Source organism: Drosophila nasuta, chromosome 3 (genome assembly GCF_023558535.2).
Source record: "Drosophila nasuta strain 15112-1781.00 chromosome 3, ASM2355853v1, whole genome shotgun sequence".
In the NCBI taxonomy this organism is placed as follows: domain Eukaryota; kingdom Metazoa; phylum Arthropoda; class Insecta; order Diptera; family Drosophilidae; genus Drosophila; species Drosophila nasuta.
The window spans coordinates 33185807-33204664 of NC_083457.1; the positions used below are offsets into that span (position 1 = coordinate 33185807).

At 37.5% G+C, this 18858-nt stretch overlaps 1 protein-coding gene across 5 annotated transcripts in view; it reads left to right on the forward strand.

Moving 5' to 3' along the window:
* The window catches only part of LOC132792259 (ecdysone-induced protein 75B, isoforms C/D), a 111817-nt gene extending 104772 nt beyond the window's left edge, over nucleotides 1-7045 (forward strand). For all 5 annotated transcript variants that reach the window (XM_060801533.1, XM_060801536.1, XM_060801535.1 and 2 more), the window contains one exon: nucleotides 2919-7045. In XM_060801533.1, coding sequence (XP_060657516.1) covers nucleotides 2919-5456 — 2538 coding nt within the window. In that variant the 3' untranslated portion in view covers nucleotides 5457-7045. The remainder of the gene's footprint in view (nucleotides 1-2918) is intronic.
* Nucleotides 7046-18858: the final 11813 nt, after the last annotated feature.

Here is an 18858-nt window from a genome sequence, read left to right on the forward strand (position 1 = left end):
GGCCATCACAAAACGTTGCAGGTCAAGTTCTTGATGGCCCTAAACACATTTTTTTGACTTTGGCCAACAATGTTGTTGTCAATGTCACATAAAATATATTTAAATTTTGATTGACAGCAGGCAGAGAAGTAATGATAAATGAGTTGTAAATGCCGCACAGTGGGGCAAAGTAGACTCCTTTTTTGTTTGTGTGTGTGTTGAATTATCAGTGTGAACGATAAGGAAACCGAAACCACAGCTAAACGCGAAACGTGTTCCGACAACAACAACAAAAACATTTCTAAAGCTCAAGGTCAAGCGTAGCGTCATTATAAATGGAAAAAACAAATAAACACACACACAGAAACACACGTATAGAATACTACATGGAAACAGCGAGTGAGAGCGAGTGGCAAAAAAAAGGATGATTAAGAATGAGTAGAACGAAGAGCATGCAAAAGGGGGAAGAGGGAAAGGGGGTTGGGTAGGCAGACACATGTGGCGGCTGTTTAAATAAATTAAAATTAAATATTTAAAACAACAAAAATGACACATGTACAACGAGTAAGTGTGTGTGTGTGTTGATTTTTTCGGCTAATTATCAAGCAGTTGAGTTAATGAGCTTGCTGCGATAAGGTGCAATAGAGAAGGCGATAGTAAACAATGTGTGGCCATTGTCAAAGTCAAGTGCAAGGCTACAAGGCGTCAGAGCAGTGCAGCAATATTTACAACGCCACAAAGAGACCAAACAGGGGTGGGAGAGTAAGAGCGTACGCAAGGAGAGAGCAAAGTACGAGAGAGAGCGATCAGTCAGCGATGGCAACAACAGCGCCAAAAAAGAATAATTTGCACATGTCTGCAGCGTAGAATCAAATCACAAGCACACACACACAGACACACGCATACACCGACATACACTCATACAGGCGCATGCTTAGAATGCTCGCATGCGAGTCGCGAGACGACCTTGTGGCGAGTTATTTTTTAACCTTGGAATGAATGAAATGACTGTATGTGTGCGTGTGTGTGTGTGGGTTTCGCACATGTATTTGATACGATTATACAAATGAGTGCGCGGCACTGCCTGCTACGCTTATGTACTTTGTATATGAATAAACAATAATACATAATACATAAATATAAAGAAAGGCAAAATAAATTACGCAAAATTGAACACACACACACATAGACAAACACCCACACACACTTGCTTAAATGTCAGCGGTATGAGGAAGTAGACAACGGCACTTTTACGATGTGATGAAGAGAGCGCTAAGCAATTACAACAACCGATCACTTGTAAGTGCGCAAGCGAGAGCGAACGTAATTGCACTGCGTGTGTGTGTGTGCAAGCGAGTGCGCAATAGCAAAACACGAGTCGATGGCGCAATTCATTTTTAATAGTTGTTGTAGTCAGGTGGTTAGTTGGGTGGAAGGGCGCAAGAGCGACAGAGACAGAGACCTAGAGTGGTGGAGGAGGCAAAATGTTTTGCTTATAAGGAAGCGACATTCTATGCTAAATTCCAATGAGTTATGACGAGAGACGAGGAAGTGTTTTTCTGCTCTAGCAAGGTGAAAAAAGGGGTTTTTGTTTTGTTGTTGTTGTTGCGACAGACAGTCAGAGAGACAGACAAGTGCAATTGATGCTTGCATTGCAAAATATATGCGAAACATTGTAGAATGTATAATTTATGCACATTCTTTTGTGTGCTCTTGATTAGCGGCAGCCAAAATAGCAATTTCAATTGAAGGTCTTTGCTAAATAATACATCAGCATATATTTTGCGCAAAACTATTTCCGCTTTTGCGCAAAGCAATACACACAAAAATAAATAAGAATATTTTTATAACGACGTCAAAGCGCCGGCAACACATACAAAAAAAAGAGGTGTAGAAAATAGAAAAGAAATTGTTATCGTTGTTGTTTTGCCGGCAGCCGGCAATGCTGTTGTTGTTGCTTTTGCTTGCACTTGACGAAGGCCATGCGAAAAGAAGAAGAGCAAAGGCAGATGAAGAGGAAGAAGAAGAAGAAGAGCACAAGTTTGGCAGGAGGCGGCCGGCATTTCGTTCAAGGTTAATCAGACAGTAGAATATTTAACGAAGAACGCAACTGAACGAAACATTGTGAAATGAAGCATAATGTTATAGCATAGCAAGTTGAAGGGGGCTGGGGGAGGGTGAGGGGGGTGCTCTGGGCTGACAGACACGTTCGCGCTTGTCTGGCGCGTGTGCATGTAACTGAAAACCCGGAAAGCGAAATGGCATAATAACATGAACAATGCTTGAAATAGACAAAACAACAACAACAACGAATCAGCAGTGGGGTCAACATGAGTAAGACCTGCCCAACTACCCCCCGTCCAGCACAGCAACAGCAACAGCAACGACAATCAACAACAATAACAATAACAAAAACAAAACGACACACACGCGCAGCAACAAAAAGTAATAGGCAAAAGCAACGGAACCTTGAACTCTGGTTCGACGACCTTGGTGCTAATGTCAGCGACAGGCGACGAAAGCACAAAGCAACAGCAGCAGCAGCAGTAAAAAAAAACGAACACAGAAGGGAATAAGAGAGTAACATAGAGAGAGAGAGAGAGAGCGGGAAAGGCAGGCGAAAAAGCCGCCCCTAGAAACTAGAAAACTAGCAAAGGCGAAAGCTTCCAGCGTCAGAACGAGACAGCACTACACTACAGTAGCGAGAGAGTGCTCGCCCGTATATGTGTGTGTGTGTGTGTGTGTGTGTGTGTGTGTGTGTGTGTGTGGGAGTGTGCGGAAGTAGAAAATAGTTATGATTATTGATTGCAATGCGTGCGAGCGGGACAGCGAGTGAGTGATGACGCTGTCGTCAGCAGTTCGGTGACCTTCGCGCAACAGTTTGCAAACAGTTACTAACCTGCAACTATTTGTGTTCTCTCTTTTCTCTTGTTTTGCAGGCCTGTCCGCTAAATCCCGCGCCCGAACTGCAATCCGAACAGGAATTCTCGCAGCGTTTCGCACACGTTATACGCGGCGTCATCGATTTTGCGGGCATGATTCCCGGCTTCCAGCTGCTGACGCAGGACGATAAGTTCACACTGCTGAAAGCGGGACTCTTTGATGCGCTCTTTGTGCGTTTGATCTGCATGTTCGACTCGTCGATCAACTCGATCATCTGCCTCAATGGCCAAGTGATGCGTCGCGATGCCATACAAAATGGCGCCAATGCGCGTTTCCTCGTCGACTCGACGTTCAACTTTGCGGAGCGCATGAACTCGATGAATTTAACCGATGCGGAAATTGGTTTGTTCTGCGCCATCGTTCTGATCACACCCGATCGTCCAGGGCTGCGCAATTTGGAGCTGATCGAGAAGATGTACAGTCGCCTGAAGGGTTGTCTGCAGTGCATCGTCTCACAGAATCGTCCCGATCAACCCGATTTCCTCGCCAAGCTGCTCGACACAATGCCCGATCTGCGCACCCTGAGCACGCTGCACACCGAAAAGTTGGTCGTCTTTCGTACCGAGCACAAAGAGCTGTTGCGCCAGCAAATGTGGAGCATGGAGGAGGGCGATGCGGCGAGCAAAAGTCCCGCCGCCAGCTGGGATGCCATGGATGTGGAGGCTGCCAAGAGTCCGCTGGGTTCAGTCTCAAGCACCGAGTCCGCTGATCTCGATTATGGCACACCAAGCAGCACGCAGTTGCAACACCAACAGCAGCAGCAACAACAACAACAGCAACAGTCAGCTTTGGCTAGCTCAGCACCTCTGTTGGCTGCCACACTTTCGGGTGGTTGTCCTCTGCGTAATCGGGCTAATTCCGGTTCGAGTGGCGACTCTGGGGCAGCTGATATGGATATTGTGGGTTCGCATGCGCATCTCACGCAAAACGGTCTGACAATCACGCCCATTGTTCGTCATCAGCAGCAGCAACAGCAACAGCAGCAACAGCAACAGGTGAGCCAACAGCAGCTCAACCAACATCAGCAGCAGCAACATCAACAGCAGCAGCAGCAGCTGAATCATCATCAACAGCATCCGCAGCTGCATCATCACCTGACATCGGGCGCAACTTCACGCTATCGCAAACTCGACTCGCCCACAGATTCGGGCATCGAGTCCGGAAACGAGAAGAACGAATGCAAAGCTGTGAGCTCCGGTGGCAGCAGCTCATGCTCGAGTCCACGCTCCAGTGTCGATGATGCGCTCGACTGCAGCGATGCAGCGCAATCGGCTTCCGTTGGTGGCGTCTCCGTGTCGCCAGTTCGTTCGCCGCAACCCTCGAGCAGCGCGAACCTAAAGCGTCAGATTGTCGAGGACATGCCCGTGTTGAAGCGTGTGTTGCAAGCTCCCCCGTTGTACGACACCAACTCGCTGATGGATGAGGCATACAAGCCGCACAAGAAGTTCCGTGCTCTGCGGCATCGTGAGTACGAAACAGCCGAGGCAGATGCGAGCAGTTCGACGAGCATGCCGGCTCACAGTCCTCGCCAGAGTCCGACGCCAACGCCGACGCCGACACACATTAGTGTGGTGCAAACGCCGCCGCCGCAGTCGCAAGTGGCCACAAATGTGGCAGCAACCAGTCAGCTGCACATGCATCTCACACGCAGCAGTCCCAGCCAACAGCAGCAGCAACAGTTGCAACAACAGCAGCAGCAGCAACTCGGTTCGATGGCAAGCACTCACTCGGTGTTGGCCAAATCGCTGATGGCGGAGCCGCGCATGACGCCAGAGCAGATGAAACGCTCGGACATCATTCAGAATTATTTGATGCGCGAACCGGCAACCGCAATGGCCAGCAGCACCACCGGCAATCGCAGTCCCAGCAGCAACCATTGTCCCTCGCCCTCAACCAGTTCCCCGCCGCCGCCGTCGCCCGTCGCACAGCTGCAACATCATCATCAGCACCAGCAGCAGCAACAGCAACAGTCGCGTTGGACCACCAACAGTTGCCAGCAGCGTCAGCAATCGGTGTCGCCGCACAGCAATGGCAGCAACAGCAGCAGCAGCAGCAGTTCCAGTTCCAGCAGCAGTTCCAGTTCCAGCTCCTCTCAGTCCAGCCACAGCAGTTGTCCGTATTTCCAATCGCCGCACTCCACCAGCAACAGCAACAGCAGCAACATCAGCAGCCAATCCGCCACCTCATCAACAACAGCACCGGCTGCGGCAGCAACATCGTCAACGTCTTGCATTGTGACACCGCCGCCGCGTCCCTCGCCCATGTTGGAGTTGCAGGTGGAGATTGCGGATCCTGCGCAGCCATTGAATCTGTCCAAGAAATCGCCGACGCCGCCGCCAAGTAAGTTGCATGCCCTGGTTGCCGCTGCCAATGCTGTGCAACGTTATCCCACGCTGTCCGCCGATGTCACCGTGACAGCTGCCACAAATGGCGCCGTCTCCACGGCCACGCCCAGCAGCACGCCGCCCACCAGCAGCAGTGGAAGCGCATCCCCCGGAGTGCCCACAGTGCACAAAGTCATGCTAGAGGCGTAAGAGAGAGACTGAGCAGAGAGAGAGCGAAAGAGAGAGAGCGAGAGAGAGAGCGGAAGAACTTTCCTTAAAAAGAGAGATGCAAAGAATAAATAATGCGTAAAAATTAAATTAAATTATTTTTAAACTTAACTTCACAAAAATATTACAAGAGAAAAACAAAACAAAAAGTGAGCAAGTGTACAAAGTTTCAAAATGCATGCAATTTAAATATTTAAACTACAAGTTATTAATTAACAGAGCAGAGCAGAGCAGGTATTAAAAACACCACAATGTGTGGACATAAAACAAAAAAAAACAAGAAAAAACATTAATGAAAAACAACCATATATTTTAGCAGTTAAAACACAACACAAAAGAAAAAACAACAACAACAAAACAAACATAAATTATTCATTAATTTCCCGATTTGCTTTTATCTTGATTTCTTGATTTCTAATTCTAATTTCCGCAAAACTCTCAACTTTTCGATTGTTTTTTAAGTTTTAAGCAATTTGTTGTACATATATTACAATCTACATTTTACGCAAAATATTATTATATATTATTATTATTATTATTATTATTATTATTATTACTATTATTAATTATTTGTACTCTAGACAAGCAATGCGTTCAACTACTTGCTTTTTTACATGTTTTTTGAAAAAACTGCAAATTTTAATGTTGTCTAATATTCTTCTTCTACCCTTCCCCCCCTCAAAAAAAATCACTTTTTTTTGCGATCTCCGTTAAGTGAAAAAATTGGTATCAACAAAAAAAAAATGGCAACTGCAATTTTTTTTTGTGTATTGCAACATTGAGAAACATGCGATAAACAATTTGCAAAACTATATTTAAGTTCACATTGAATTCAGTTTTTATGAATTGCAAACAAACAAAAATTGATCTAAAATCATAAGCGTTTAATATTATTGTTTTCTAATTTTAATACAAACAAAAAAAAAAACCCACAAAAAAAAAAATCATATAAAAAAATGAAACATATACTTCTACATATATGAGAGAAAAAATTGAATCAAACAAAAGAAATGCTTAAGAGTTTTAGCAGCAAACAAAAAAAACCCAACGTTAAAATATTTGTTGTGTACATAGTTAAATGTTAAATTAAACAATTACCAATTACAATTACCAATTACGATTACAAATGTAAAACCAACGTATTTAAAAAATATGAGAAATATATGCTTAAAACAAAACAAAAGCAAATTTAATGTTTAATTGGCGTAAGAACAACAACAACAACAAACAGCAACTTAGCAGCAAAATACAAAAAAAAAAATATAAGAAAAAAACAGAGAAAAAAATAAGAAACAAAAAACAACAAAAAGATTATTGATGATATATAAATATATTATTTAAAAACGTAAAATACACTTGCGGTAGCAAAAAACTATTACATTAATTCTATTATATAATTAATAATTATGCAGTACTATTATGATTATTATAATTCTTATGATTAATTAATTACTATTTCTTGTGGTAAGCAACAACAAACAACAACAACAAAAAGAAACAACAAAGAAAAAACCGGCGCAGAAATTTGTATTGTCAAATCAATAAAAAGAAAATTGTTTAAAAAATTCAAATCTCTTCAGTTTTTTTATTTTGCTTTTGCTTTTGAATTTTCAGTTTTTTCTGTTTTCAGTGAAAGAATTTTCAGTTTCTCTTTTTTCAGTGGATGAAATTTTGGTTTTTTTTTTTCGAATTTTGTTTCAACTACCGCAAAATGATTTGTGTAAAGTTTTGCCTATTGTATTGTTGTGTGTAAAGCAGAAACAGAAACCGAAGAAGAAGATCGAATGAAATACAATAAGCGAGCGTAAACATAATGAAATCTAAGATACATACACATACATATACATATACACAATACATATATATACATATATATATATATATATTATAAATATATTCTTTTAAAATTTATGCTGAGATGAGAAGAGAGAAGGTTATGGCAAAAACGCGGGTTATAACTTGATAACCCACACATTAAAGAAAATATCACACTTCAATAATATTCTATATACATACGACTGTTGTGTCTGTGTGCAACAGTTTTTTGCGTGTGTGTGTAAAATTGTCCGTAATTTTAGCAAGCAAATAAAAATAAAGTATTGTATTAAAAATAACAAAAAAAACTGAATGAATATTTTATGTAAAGATACAAAACAAAAAATAACTTAAAAAACTAACAAAAAAAAAAAAACTCTGTGTATTGTAGTTGCGATAGCAGACAGCTTGTGTCTGCATGTAGAACTTGTGTTGATACTATCGATAGTCGATAAATCGATAGTATGGAGGAGGAGAATGAAACGGTAAACGAAACAATGAAATTACGACAATTAAGCATAAAATATACATATACAAAAACATAATATAATATATGTAACTACCGTAAATCGTAAAACGTAACTCTCGTAAAATGTTAAAAGGAAAAACGTAACGTAACTGAGCTGAAATCCAAGAGAATACGATACGAATACGATACACAAAAGACATATAAATAAATACGAGACGAGTAAGTATATGTATATGTACATACACACACACACACACACACAAACACACACACTTGAGTATATTTTCATCAGTCACAATTTGTGAATTGAAGCAACAGCAAAAAACACATTTTTAAAAATGGCGGGCAAAGTCTACGCTGCCTGATCAGCGAAATATATAAAACATAATACGAAAGTATATGTATAAAAAAAAGAGAACAGAAAAATAAAATGAAGCGTATCTGAAAATGATACCAAGAAAAGAAATGAAAAGAAAAGAAGGAGAACTCAACTCGTCTCGACTCAAAAAAACGAAATTTGTATTTGTGAAATAACATAATATTGCAGTTTGTTTTAAAAAGAAAACCAGAATGAAATATGTGAATAAAATATGAAAATAAGTATTTAAAATATATCAACAAAAATTACAACAAGAAGAACAACAAAAAAAAAAAACAAAAGCGAAACCACAATTGTTTTCATTTCAATTCGGAAATTCTACAGCAAATGTGTCATTATTATGTGTGTGCTTAGGGCTTCTTCTTCTTCTTCTTCCACTTTGCGGTCCCTCTTTTTCTTCTTCTTCTACGTTGTTGTCGTTGTCGCATGCGAGGCGATAATTTTCAATGTCGCCGCCTGTGTATTTTGGAATTTTGCTCGTGACCTTGAGCGATAAGTGTCGCGAAATGAATTTACCGAAATAATCAAATAAGCATTGTCTCGAGTGGCAGCAAGGGAGAGAGCACAAAGGAGAGGAAAGAGATAACGCGCAGTCAGATAGCGCCTAGCAAGGGGAGGAGAGGAAAGCTGCCAACGATGCGCACACATTATTTGCAATACAATATTCTAATTTTATACACAAGAGAGTCTCCGAGATGAGTGCGAATGGAGAGGGGAGAAAGGCGAGTGGAGAGGGGAGAGAAGCGAGCAAACACATACACACACACACACACACACACTCAGATCTCTTATCATCAAAGTCAATGTCAAAGCGATGTCCGAGCGAGACAGCGTTAGATGGGAGCGAGTGAAATGGCTAGATAAGGCAACAGTTCAAACAGCGCAGCAAATTAATAAATACTCTACAATGTGGCGTATGAGTAATGCACGCTATGAGCTATGAGCTATGAGCAGGAAATGCAATGGGAATTACATTAAATGCTAAATAAATCGATGGACGGCAAATCAATTTACTCAAATGGACACATGAATTATCCCTTGCTGTCAATCTAACGTGTGATTGCTGGAGAACACCTTCAAAGAGCGTGTGTCAATGTGAGTATAATGGGTATGTATGTGTGTGCAATAGCGACTAAATTTCCAAGAATATTTAGCTATAAAAAAGAAAAAGTGAAATATGGAGACTCAGGACTTTAGAATGCTCTTAAAAGCTTTTTTTTCGAAATTTTTTAAAATACCTAAATATATTCAAAATAAATCAATCTAGGTAAATAAATTCAAAAAGATTTTAACATTTTTTACATAAAAAAAAACATATTTTTATTATGAGTTATTTAATAATTAAATAAGTCAACAAATTGTGATCAGGAACTTTTTAAGTAAGTTTTTCAGCACTTTGGCAAAATAAATAAATTTAAGTAAATAATTATTTTCAGAGAGGGTTTACCTTCTAAAGATTTTTTAACAATTTGAATTTCTATTTTAAATTACTGAATAATTAAATAAAAAAATAAATTTCAATCAGGAATTTTTGAGAAGCTTTTTCAGAAGTTTGGCAAATAAAATAAACTTAAGAAAATAATTTTACATTTTTGTATTTTTTTGTAAAAAATTAAAAAATTTAATTTCAATCAGAAATTTTTAATGCTTTCTATATATTTTTAAAAATACTTAAATTTATACAAACCTCATAACTTAACAAATATAAAATTGTCTTTTAATTGTAATTTTAGTTTCTGATAAAAAAAAAAATTTAAATTTTGTATTCTTCAAAAATAATGTAATTTCTAAAATTTTTATTTCAAGCAAATATTTGAATATCGTGGATTTTCATTAATTCTTTTCAAATTAATATTAAAAAATAGCTATGAGCTTGTGCTAAAATATAACCAATTGCTTTAATATCTTTTCTTATTTGGTTTTTGAAATTCTCAGAATTTTTGAATGTTCATCATATTCAACAAACGATTCTTAGAATTGATGTCGTATGTTTGAGCATCTTATATATTTTGTTCGTCAGTGTTTATCAAATCAAATATGAAAACTCTTTATACCTATATTATACAATTAAAGAGAAATGAATAAAATATATATACATACATTTTGTAGTATCGACAGATCCTTTATAAAGTATTAGATAACTGCAAATCTGATACAAGATAAAGTTCATACATAATATCAAGTATACGCCACCCAAAATGTTTCCAATGAAATGTATTTTTGGTTTATGTATACGTTTGATGTACGTTCACATGATGTACTAGGTATGTATGGATGGATGACTGAATGAGTTCGTATAGGTGATCATAGTCCGCATTTATTTATTAGGTTGCTTCTGATATTTTTGCGTATTTCACCTTGAAATCCAACGAGCCTCAAATAAATTAATACACACAAATCGCGCAAATTCCGCGCGCGCAACAAATAAAATACAAATACAACAAGAGTAAACCACAATGACAACAACAATAAATTCTATATATGTATTTAGAAACAAGAACAAATAGCAGGGGGAGAGCAACAAAAACAACAACATAGAAAACACACCAAATTTCAAGGTTAACTGATTAGACGAAATTAGCAAATTTCTAGCAGATGATTGAACGAGTCAGCGGGGTGAGCAACGTGCAGGGTGAGGGCGTCAGTGGGGGGTGGTCAATGGAGAGCGGGTGATGAGAGCACGCGCTAAAAAAAAGCAAAAAAAAAAAGAAAGAAAAAAAATAACCCACGCAACGCGCGTTTTGTACTCAGTTTTTGTGCGTGTGCGAAGTGCCGAAAACAAAAGCCGAAGCGAGTTCAACGCCAGACACGAAGCGAAGCCGAACTCACGCACACGCATGTTGTGCCCCCGCTCTCCACTTCCCCCTCTCTATCACTCTCTCTGCAAAGCAAGCAATAGAAACCCACCACCAAACGACAATTGTCGTCATAGTGCGTTGAGTTCAACATATTCTTCGCTTGTGGTGAGTTCAACATACTTTTGTGAGTGGTGAATTCCACTTACTTAGAATTTGGTGTAAATTGAGCCAAATTCAACACTTCAGACATTGATCTCGTAACTCCTCGTAGTTGTAATTAAATTAGACTAATGCAGGAAATTTCCTATCATGCGAGCTATTTAAAAACAAATCAAAGGTATATTTACAACATGCAAAATTAGCCAAGACAGCAGGCATAATAAAAAGTAAATTGTACTATAAACAAAAAAGTATTTTACGCTTTTGGCATAAGGTAAATATCACACAAACACACACACACACACAAACAGACGACTGCAAATACGAGAATACAAATACAAAACAAAATGCGCTTGACATTGAACTTGAACTGCAGTGCAGTCGACGACGTCTACGTCAACGTCTGCGTCAGCAGCGCAGTCGACGTTGTCTGTGTCATAGCAGCGAGCTGATAGCAGCTACTTTGTTGTTGCTATTGCTGTTGTTGCTGAAACGGGACAGCAAACGGTGGAAATTATATTGTAGTGTGGCGTCAATGATTTTACAAAAAGAACTTATATGCAAATTGTGCATTTATTCAGCTGTAAACTGCAGTTGGATTTAATAGAATTACGAGTATATCGTAAAAAGTGATTAACTTTTTGACGCATCCAATTCAATGTGATTCAGTTATCCACATATCGAAAGGGACTTTTTTTCTCTTAGTGCCCATGACGAAAGTTCTATTTAAAATAGAAATGACTGCAGATTGTTTGCCATTAATTGATTATTAGGAATTTCTTAACTTTGAAATTTTAATGTAATTGTAAAAATATACAAACAATCCTTCTGTTAGTTGGAATTTACAGTAAATTGAACTTGGCTCCCGGCACTTTGGAATGCGATAATAAGGGCCAACATGTCGTCAATTTGATGAGCCGTAAGAAGGGGAGATAAAACTGCAATGTACAACTAGGCGGATACTTAATACAGTTACATCAATGTAGAATTTATTCACTTTATGGCATTTACATAAATTTAAGGTTATTTATTTATTATCAAATACAATTATAAAGGAAAGTGAATATCTAGTGTGAACGCACTTTCCCTTTATTGAACTAGTAAACATATGTAGACTTTGTTTAGAATCGTATTACATATTTTTACCGTGCTTAATTCTACTCATGTCATAGTTATATTAATGTTACAATATCGCTAGGCTTGTCATACTAATATGCATCCAGTACTGCTAGACTTTTACACTAGCTAACGCGGCGTATACTTAACGTGCTCAACTATCGGCTTAAGAATGTTGTAATGCATGAAAAGCTAATACAAACATTTGAAGTTGTTTACAAATCGAGGCAATTACGAGGAATTAACGAATGTTCATACAACACAGGCTTACAATTGTTGATACAAGAGTTGCTCAATCAATTTCTATTGAACTAAAATGTTCATATACAATTTTAATGTTTTGTTATGTCCCAATGACAAGAAAACTCATCTATTCAAATTTAAGTTTTGTAACAGTCGATATCTTTGCTAAAATTTTTTGAGTTATGGAACAGATTATCCGATTTATAAAAACAAAAAAATATTTAAAAACCTTTTATTCGAATGTCAGATATTTAATATATAAATGAATACAGTTAAATATGCAATCATTTTCGATAAATCATTACTATTTCAAGCATTATATAATTAACTAATATATATTCAATGATTTTCTTATCTTTATTATTGTTCCAAAATTGTAAAGAAATTCTAAAAACATTAGTTATTTTATTTATTATTATAAATCAGGTATTGAATGCTAAATTTGATTATATAGTAAAGATAGATCTAAGAATATATATTTTGTATTGTAATAAATAAATATATTTTGAATGAATTCCCAAATGTTAATAGATTTGTGAACTCATAAATTAGAAATAAGTTCTCAAGAAAATTTATATTTACATTTTATACTTTTATTAAGCAACTTCTGCCTTAACATGCAATGATTAAGAGCTTTAAACATTGTTATATAATGTTTGATATTTTTCAATAACTTTATCTAAATCCTTATGATTTACTCATTCCAATTTTGTAATAGCCTGAAGTCCTTTGTCTAAGTCTCTTCTCATTGCAATACGGAATTGTATTCCTTATTTCAATGAAAATAATTATAATGATAATTGATAATTCAGCTATCAAACTGAAAGCATAATTAACATTTTTTTTGATTGAATTGTTTTTGTAATTAACAATATTTTGTTTTCAGGATCTTCAGGGTATTTCCCTTAGCGCTGAGGCCTCAAAAATATGCTAAAAGTGCAAATTACAGGCAAAGCTTAGGGTGTGTTTAAGGAGGCCCAAGTGTGGGAGGGCCGTAAGGAGGGAGGAGTGGGGGAGGAATAATGTCTGCTGGCATTGGCAGCAACCAAGGTCACATTGACAAGTGTTGCACGCGCCTGCGATTGACAAAATGTGATGGGCGACGTGCCTCAGTAGGCGCACACTGCGTGGAGGCGCCACAAAAGCGTGCCACGTGGCAAGGTGGCAGAGGCACAAAATGGAAGAAGAAGCAGGCGATGCGTGGGGACTTACGAGAGGATGCGTGAGGCTCTGCTTTTGGCACTTGTCGTTTGTCGTTTGTATTGCGTTGCGCTCTCGTTGTTGTTTGTGTTTATACCCGCTACCCATAGGGTAAAAGGGTATAATAACTTTGTGCCGACAGGAAATGTATGTAACAGGCAGAAGGAGATATCTCCGACCCTTTAAGGTAAAGTAAAGTTTAAAGTAAAGATCAGCGTTGACAGCCGAGACGATCTAGCCACGTCCGTCTGTCTGTCTGTCCGTCTGTCCGTATGAACACCTAGATCTCAGAGACTATTAGAGATAGAGCTAAAATTTCTTTTCGACAGCATTTGTTATGTTTACACGCAGATCAGGTTTGTTTCAAATTTTTGCCACGCCCCCACAAATTGAGAAAACTCGAATAAAAAGCTTAATTTCAAAGCTAGAGTTGCGAATTTTAGTATATACAAAAATAACTATAGTCTTCGCGATTCCTGAAAACTTGGTTGCCATCAAATAAAAAAGTTATTAAATAAATTTTTTTGTATGGGCAAAAACGCCTACTTACTAAGCTGACAATCTGGTATATTTTGCAGTATATGGTATATCTTTAATACAGTATCATATAAATATACCAAATATATCATTTAGCCTTTTACACAGTATTTTTGTGGTATATTATTTTGGTATATTTTGCGAATAATATCGCAATATTTTGCTTTTGCTCAAAATGGGTAGCGGGTATCTCACAGTCGAGCACACTCGACTGCAGCTTTCTTACTTGTTTTACCTCCTTTGCTGACTTCAGGGCTTCGCACTTGATTAGTGACACGCGCCTGTTACACTGTCTCTTTCGCACTCTTTCTCTCTTTCTCTCTGTATCTCTTTCTCCCTCTCTCTCTCTCTTCCCTCTTTCATCCATCTCCGCTCTCATTGAACTACGAACCTCGACACTGTTTGTTTTCATGATTTCTTGACTTAAATTTGCTCGCTTTGCTTTTTGTGTTTGCATTTATCAAGCGTATTTGGCCTCAAATTAGAATCCTGCTTCGCTCCATATCACGGCACTGTCAGAAAACTCTTTGCCAATATCACATATACAAATTTTCCATGCTCTTCTCGCATTTTGTGTCTAATCTCAGCTCTATTTTCTTTAGACCAAAAAAAAACGTTCAAGTTTTACGTGGCCTAAACAAACTTTCGACAGGCCGTAAAAAAGAGAAGCGTGGCCAAAAAACACACACACACACACACAGACAAAATCTCTCCTTCAGAAAGGTCAAAAGCGTGTGGATGCTGCTGCTGTTGCTGTCGAGGAGCGACGACAACGCGTGTGTTGTATTGAAATGTCCTTGACAATAACATTGCATGCCATCAGGTCGCTGTGTGGTCGACGCTTTGAGGTTTGTGTTTGTGTTTTTGGGTTCAGTCTTCGATCTCTTCTTCTTTTATTTTTGAGGGGGTTTGTTGAGCCAATATGGCGCGCGTGAAAAACCTTATTTCATTTCTCGGGTAGAAGGTCGAGTGTCAGCTTGAAATTTCCGTGGAAATTCCGTTGCTTTAGAGCAAGTCCTTTTCGACTTTAGAACATTCACTAATTAAGTCGCCAGTTGTCTAGGCATCATAAACTATGCTAGTAATTTTACAATTATTAAATAAATATGGGCGCAACAGACAGTCAAGCATGCGCATCCCCTCCCCACCCCCCTTAATTTGGGTTGAATTTGGGTGCCAAGGCAAACAACCGCACAAAATACACGCGCGCTAACCCCACAAGCCAATAACCTAGAGCCATTTTGCTATTTACACAATTACAACAACAACAACACACACAATATTTACCCTGCCAACTCTCCACACAAAACCGAATACCCACTCTCCACTCTCGCTCTCTCTCTCCGCTCTTCGCTCTCTCTCCACGCTGCGCTCCTCATCAAAATAAAAGCCAAACATGAGCGAAACGAAATTGCGTCGAAAATGTTTTGTGCGAACATTTAATAAGGTGATGGGCAACGAGGGGATTATTCACTCTTGCGCGGGGGTGGAGGAAGAGGAGTAGGATTGTGAGTACAATTGCGGGGGTGGCAAAAGGCAAAGCAGAGGCGAAGGCAAAGGCAGAAACTTTTACGAAAATTATATTGTGTTTTCCTTCGAAAAGCTCGGCGCCATCCCCAACAAAATACAACGTTGTTGCTTTTGTTGTTGCTGTGTTGCCATTCCTGCTTCTTCTGCCTCGCTTTATTTTGGTTTGGCATTCAAGGTCAAAGTTGAGCGCTGGTCGTAAAGACAAAAGCAAAGAGTCCTTTAACACAATTCGATTATCGACTACGAAATACTCTATTTCATGTGGTAGAAAGGGAAATTGTGATGGAACTTTGTGAAAACGAGAAAAGGAAGTTAATATGAAGATTTATATAAGCAATATTCTAAAATTGTTTCTATTTATCTACATCTATAAAGAAGTTTGTGCCGAATGACTTAATGACTAAATCTTTTACTAGCTGAAATGTCATTTTGTAAAAAAAGTAGGCTCTTCATAATTTCCTAAAAATAGATTGCAATAATAATTCATTATTATTTATAATTTAATTTTAAATTTTATATTCACAATTAAAAAAAAAATTCTTCCATTACTTCTTCTCTTTGCATTCAAGCATTATTTTAATCTATAATCAGAAATTTCAACAGCTGAACAACTTTGTTTGCTTTACTTGATTGTCTATTTTCGAAATATTGTTAATCTTAACTTACATTTTTTTGCTTAACATGATCAATTAACACTCGCAAATTTTTGTTCAGCTGAGCTAGTAAATTAAAATATATCAAATATGATTATAAATGCATCTTCTATCTCACCTTCTCTCACGTATTTCCTAATTATAATTATAGTTTAGAATCAGCTTAACATATTAATACAACATATCGCAAAATTACAGTCCGAATAACTACAACAAAAGCATTTATGCAGTTTTTGTTAAAGCTTAAAACTTCTTATTCTTAATTTAACATAGAAGAAGTTTTTATAAAGTCTAAGTCTTACATATATACCTATGTATATAGGTAAACTCTTAAATGAACCGTACAAATAAAATTAAAAAAAAAAATTAAAAATGATTATATTTAAAAACCAACAAAAATTAATACAATCACAAGAGCATGTTTGAAAAATGCAAGGCGCATAGATTTGCAAATTTTTATAAGAGTTGCATCATAATTTAAATGTCAGACATTCTCCTGTGTATTCAAAATATAACAACACTGATGCAATAATCTACTCTAGGTTTCACACTTGTTTATTTAGCAAATTTAGTGTCATTCTCCTACGCAATGATAAGCAGATGACATGACCTTTTTATAGGGTATCTGCCCACAAGTTTTTGGCCAGTGCGCCGAAGCTGAAGCTGAAGCTGAATGCCTGCTGTTGGCATCAGTCTGTTGCCATCGGCCTGGGAGGCAGAGCAGCTGGGGAAAATGGAGCAGAAGCTGTGGAGCAGCATTGGAAAGGAACAGCAACCTCCCTCCCCCAAAAAATACACGCAGCCTATACAACAATAACTTTGTGATTCAAAAATGTTCGTGAGGCTTTTTGTTGCTGTCAACTTGACCCAAATCAAAAAAGTTCTCGCAACACAAAAATATCAAAAGGCGACATTTTGTTTAATTGTCTAATTAAAATCAGGAAAATTGTTTTAGGCCAGAAAGAGAGAGAATGAGAGAGAAACAAAAAGTCAGCAGCAAGTCTGAAATTGACGAGGGATTCTCGAAAGTGGAACGAATGCATATGAATAATGAATCTACATATGTTATCTGAGCTTAAATGTGATTCGATGCTGCTGCTGCTGTTCAGATTGCTGACAAGTGCTTGTTCTCCTCCTTTGTCTGCCTTTGCACCCCCCCTTCATCATCTTCTTGGCACATAAACCGAGTAATAAAAGCGCCTTAAGTCCAATTCAAGGACCAGTCTCTATGCTGACGTGGACATAAAATATGGTAGAAGAAACGAAGACGAGACCAGACGAAAGGGACTGAAGCGTAGGCGTCGACTGTGGATTCTTAAAGCATCTTGAATTTCAATCAAGTCAGCAAATGAGACAATGAAAATCGACAAAGAATACTCGGACTTTTGCAAATAAACAATTTGTATGCCAATTTTTCTGTGGCGAGACTGTGAAGGCAATCATCATCGATTACGACATGTGGAAAAACTGGGCAAAAATACAAATAAATAAAGTACAAGCACAAGTAAATTGAGATCATCGATCCGATCGATCCGACGTTCGCTTGAATGAATCAAATTACGCATTAAATTTGTATTTTCATTTTGATTTCATAAACAGAACACAAAACTCAAAACATTCGTAGGCTCGGTCTCCGATTCGGTTACATAAATATTTAAATATTTGTTCTCGATATTATTTATGACGCTCAAGGAGGGTTCTTATTACGATCGAACACATGCCATGATCATGTCACTCTCGAAGGCAATGCGATTCAATCTGAAGGCGATTGATATTGTGTTTACCATTGACGACGACTCGAGTCTATGAAAATCGGCAACATGACCAAGGCTGCAAGTATATTAAATAAAGTCAAGGCCATTATTACGTCTATAAAAATTTACATTATTATGGAGTGTACCTCGACCTATAATATAAAGAGTATTCTTTTCAATCATTTCAGAGTTTTTGATTGTGTTTTACTCTGACATTTATTTTGCTTAACTTTTGTGTAAACTTTAGTTTATTGTAATTTAGATTTAGGAAATTTAGATTTATTTTTTCATTGATATTCAGATATTCCTTGCCTTATAGATTTACATTCTAGATTCATATCTAAAGTATTTTTGAGGATGATTAGATAAGCTTATTTTATCCAATAGCTATTAAAATTTGGGGTTTAATTAAAGTTTTGCATCTGCAATTTCAAATTTTGTATTAGAATTTAACTAACTATTCCATATTTGATCTAAATATTTCATATTTTAATCCTTTAAATTAACATTACTAATTACTATGCTTGATTGTTTTCCAACTTTAACTAAAATTCCAATATTTCTATTAATGCTAGTAATAATGGCATTTCTAAACATTATAAAGTTGTAAGTGTGCCCCGAAACTAAAATATAAGTTTATTATATAATATATATTTATAAATTAAATTATTCTAAATTAATTATGTTATTTCTAAACGGATAGTGGCAATCAAATATATATTTTTATACTT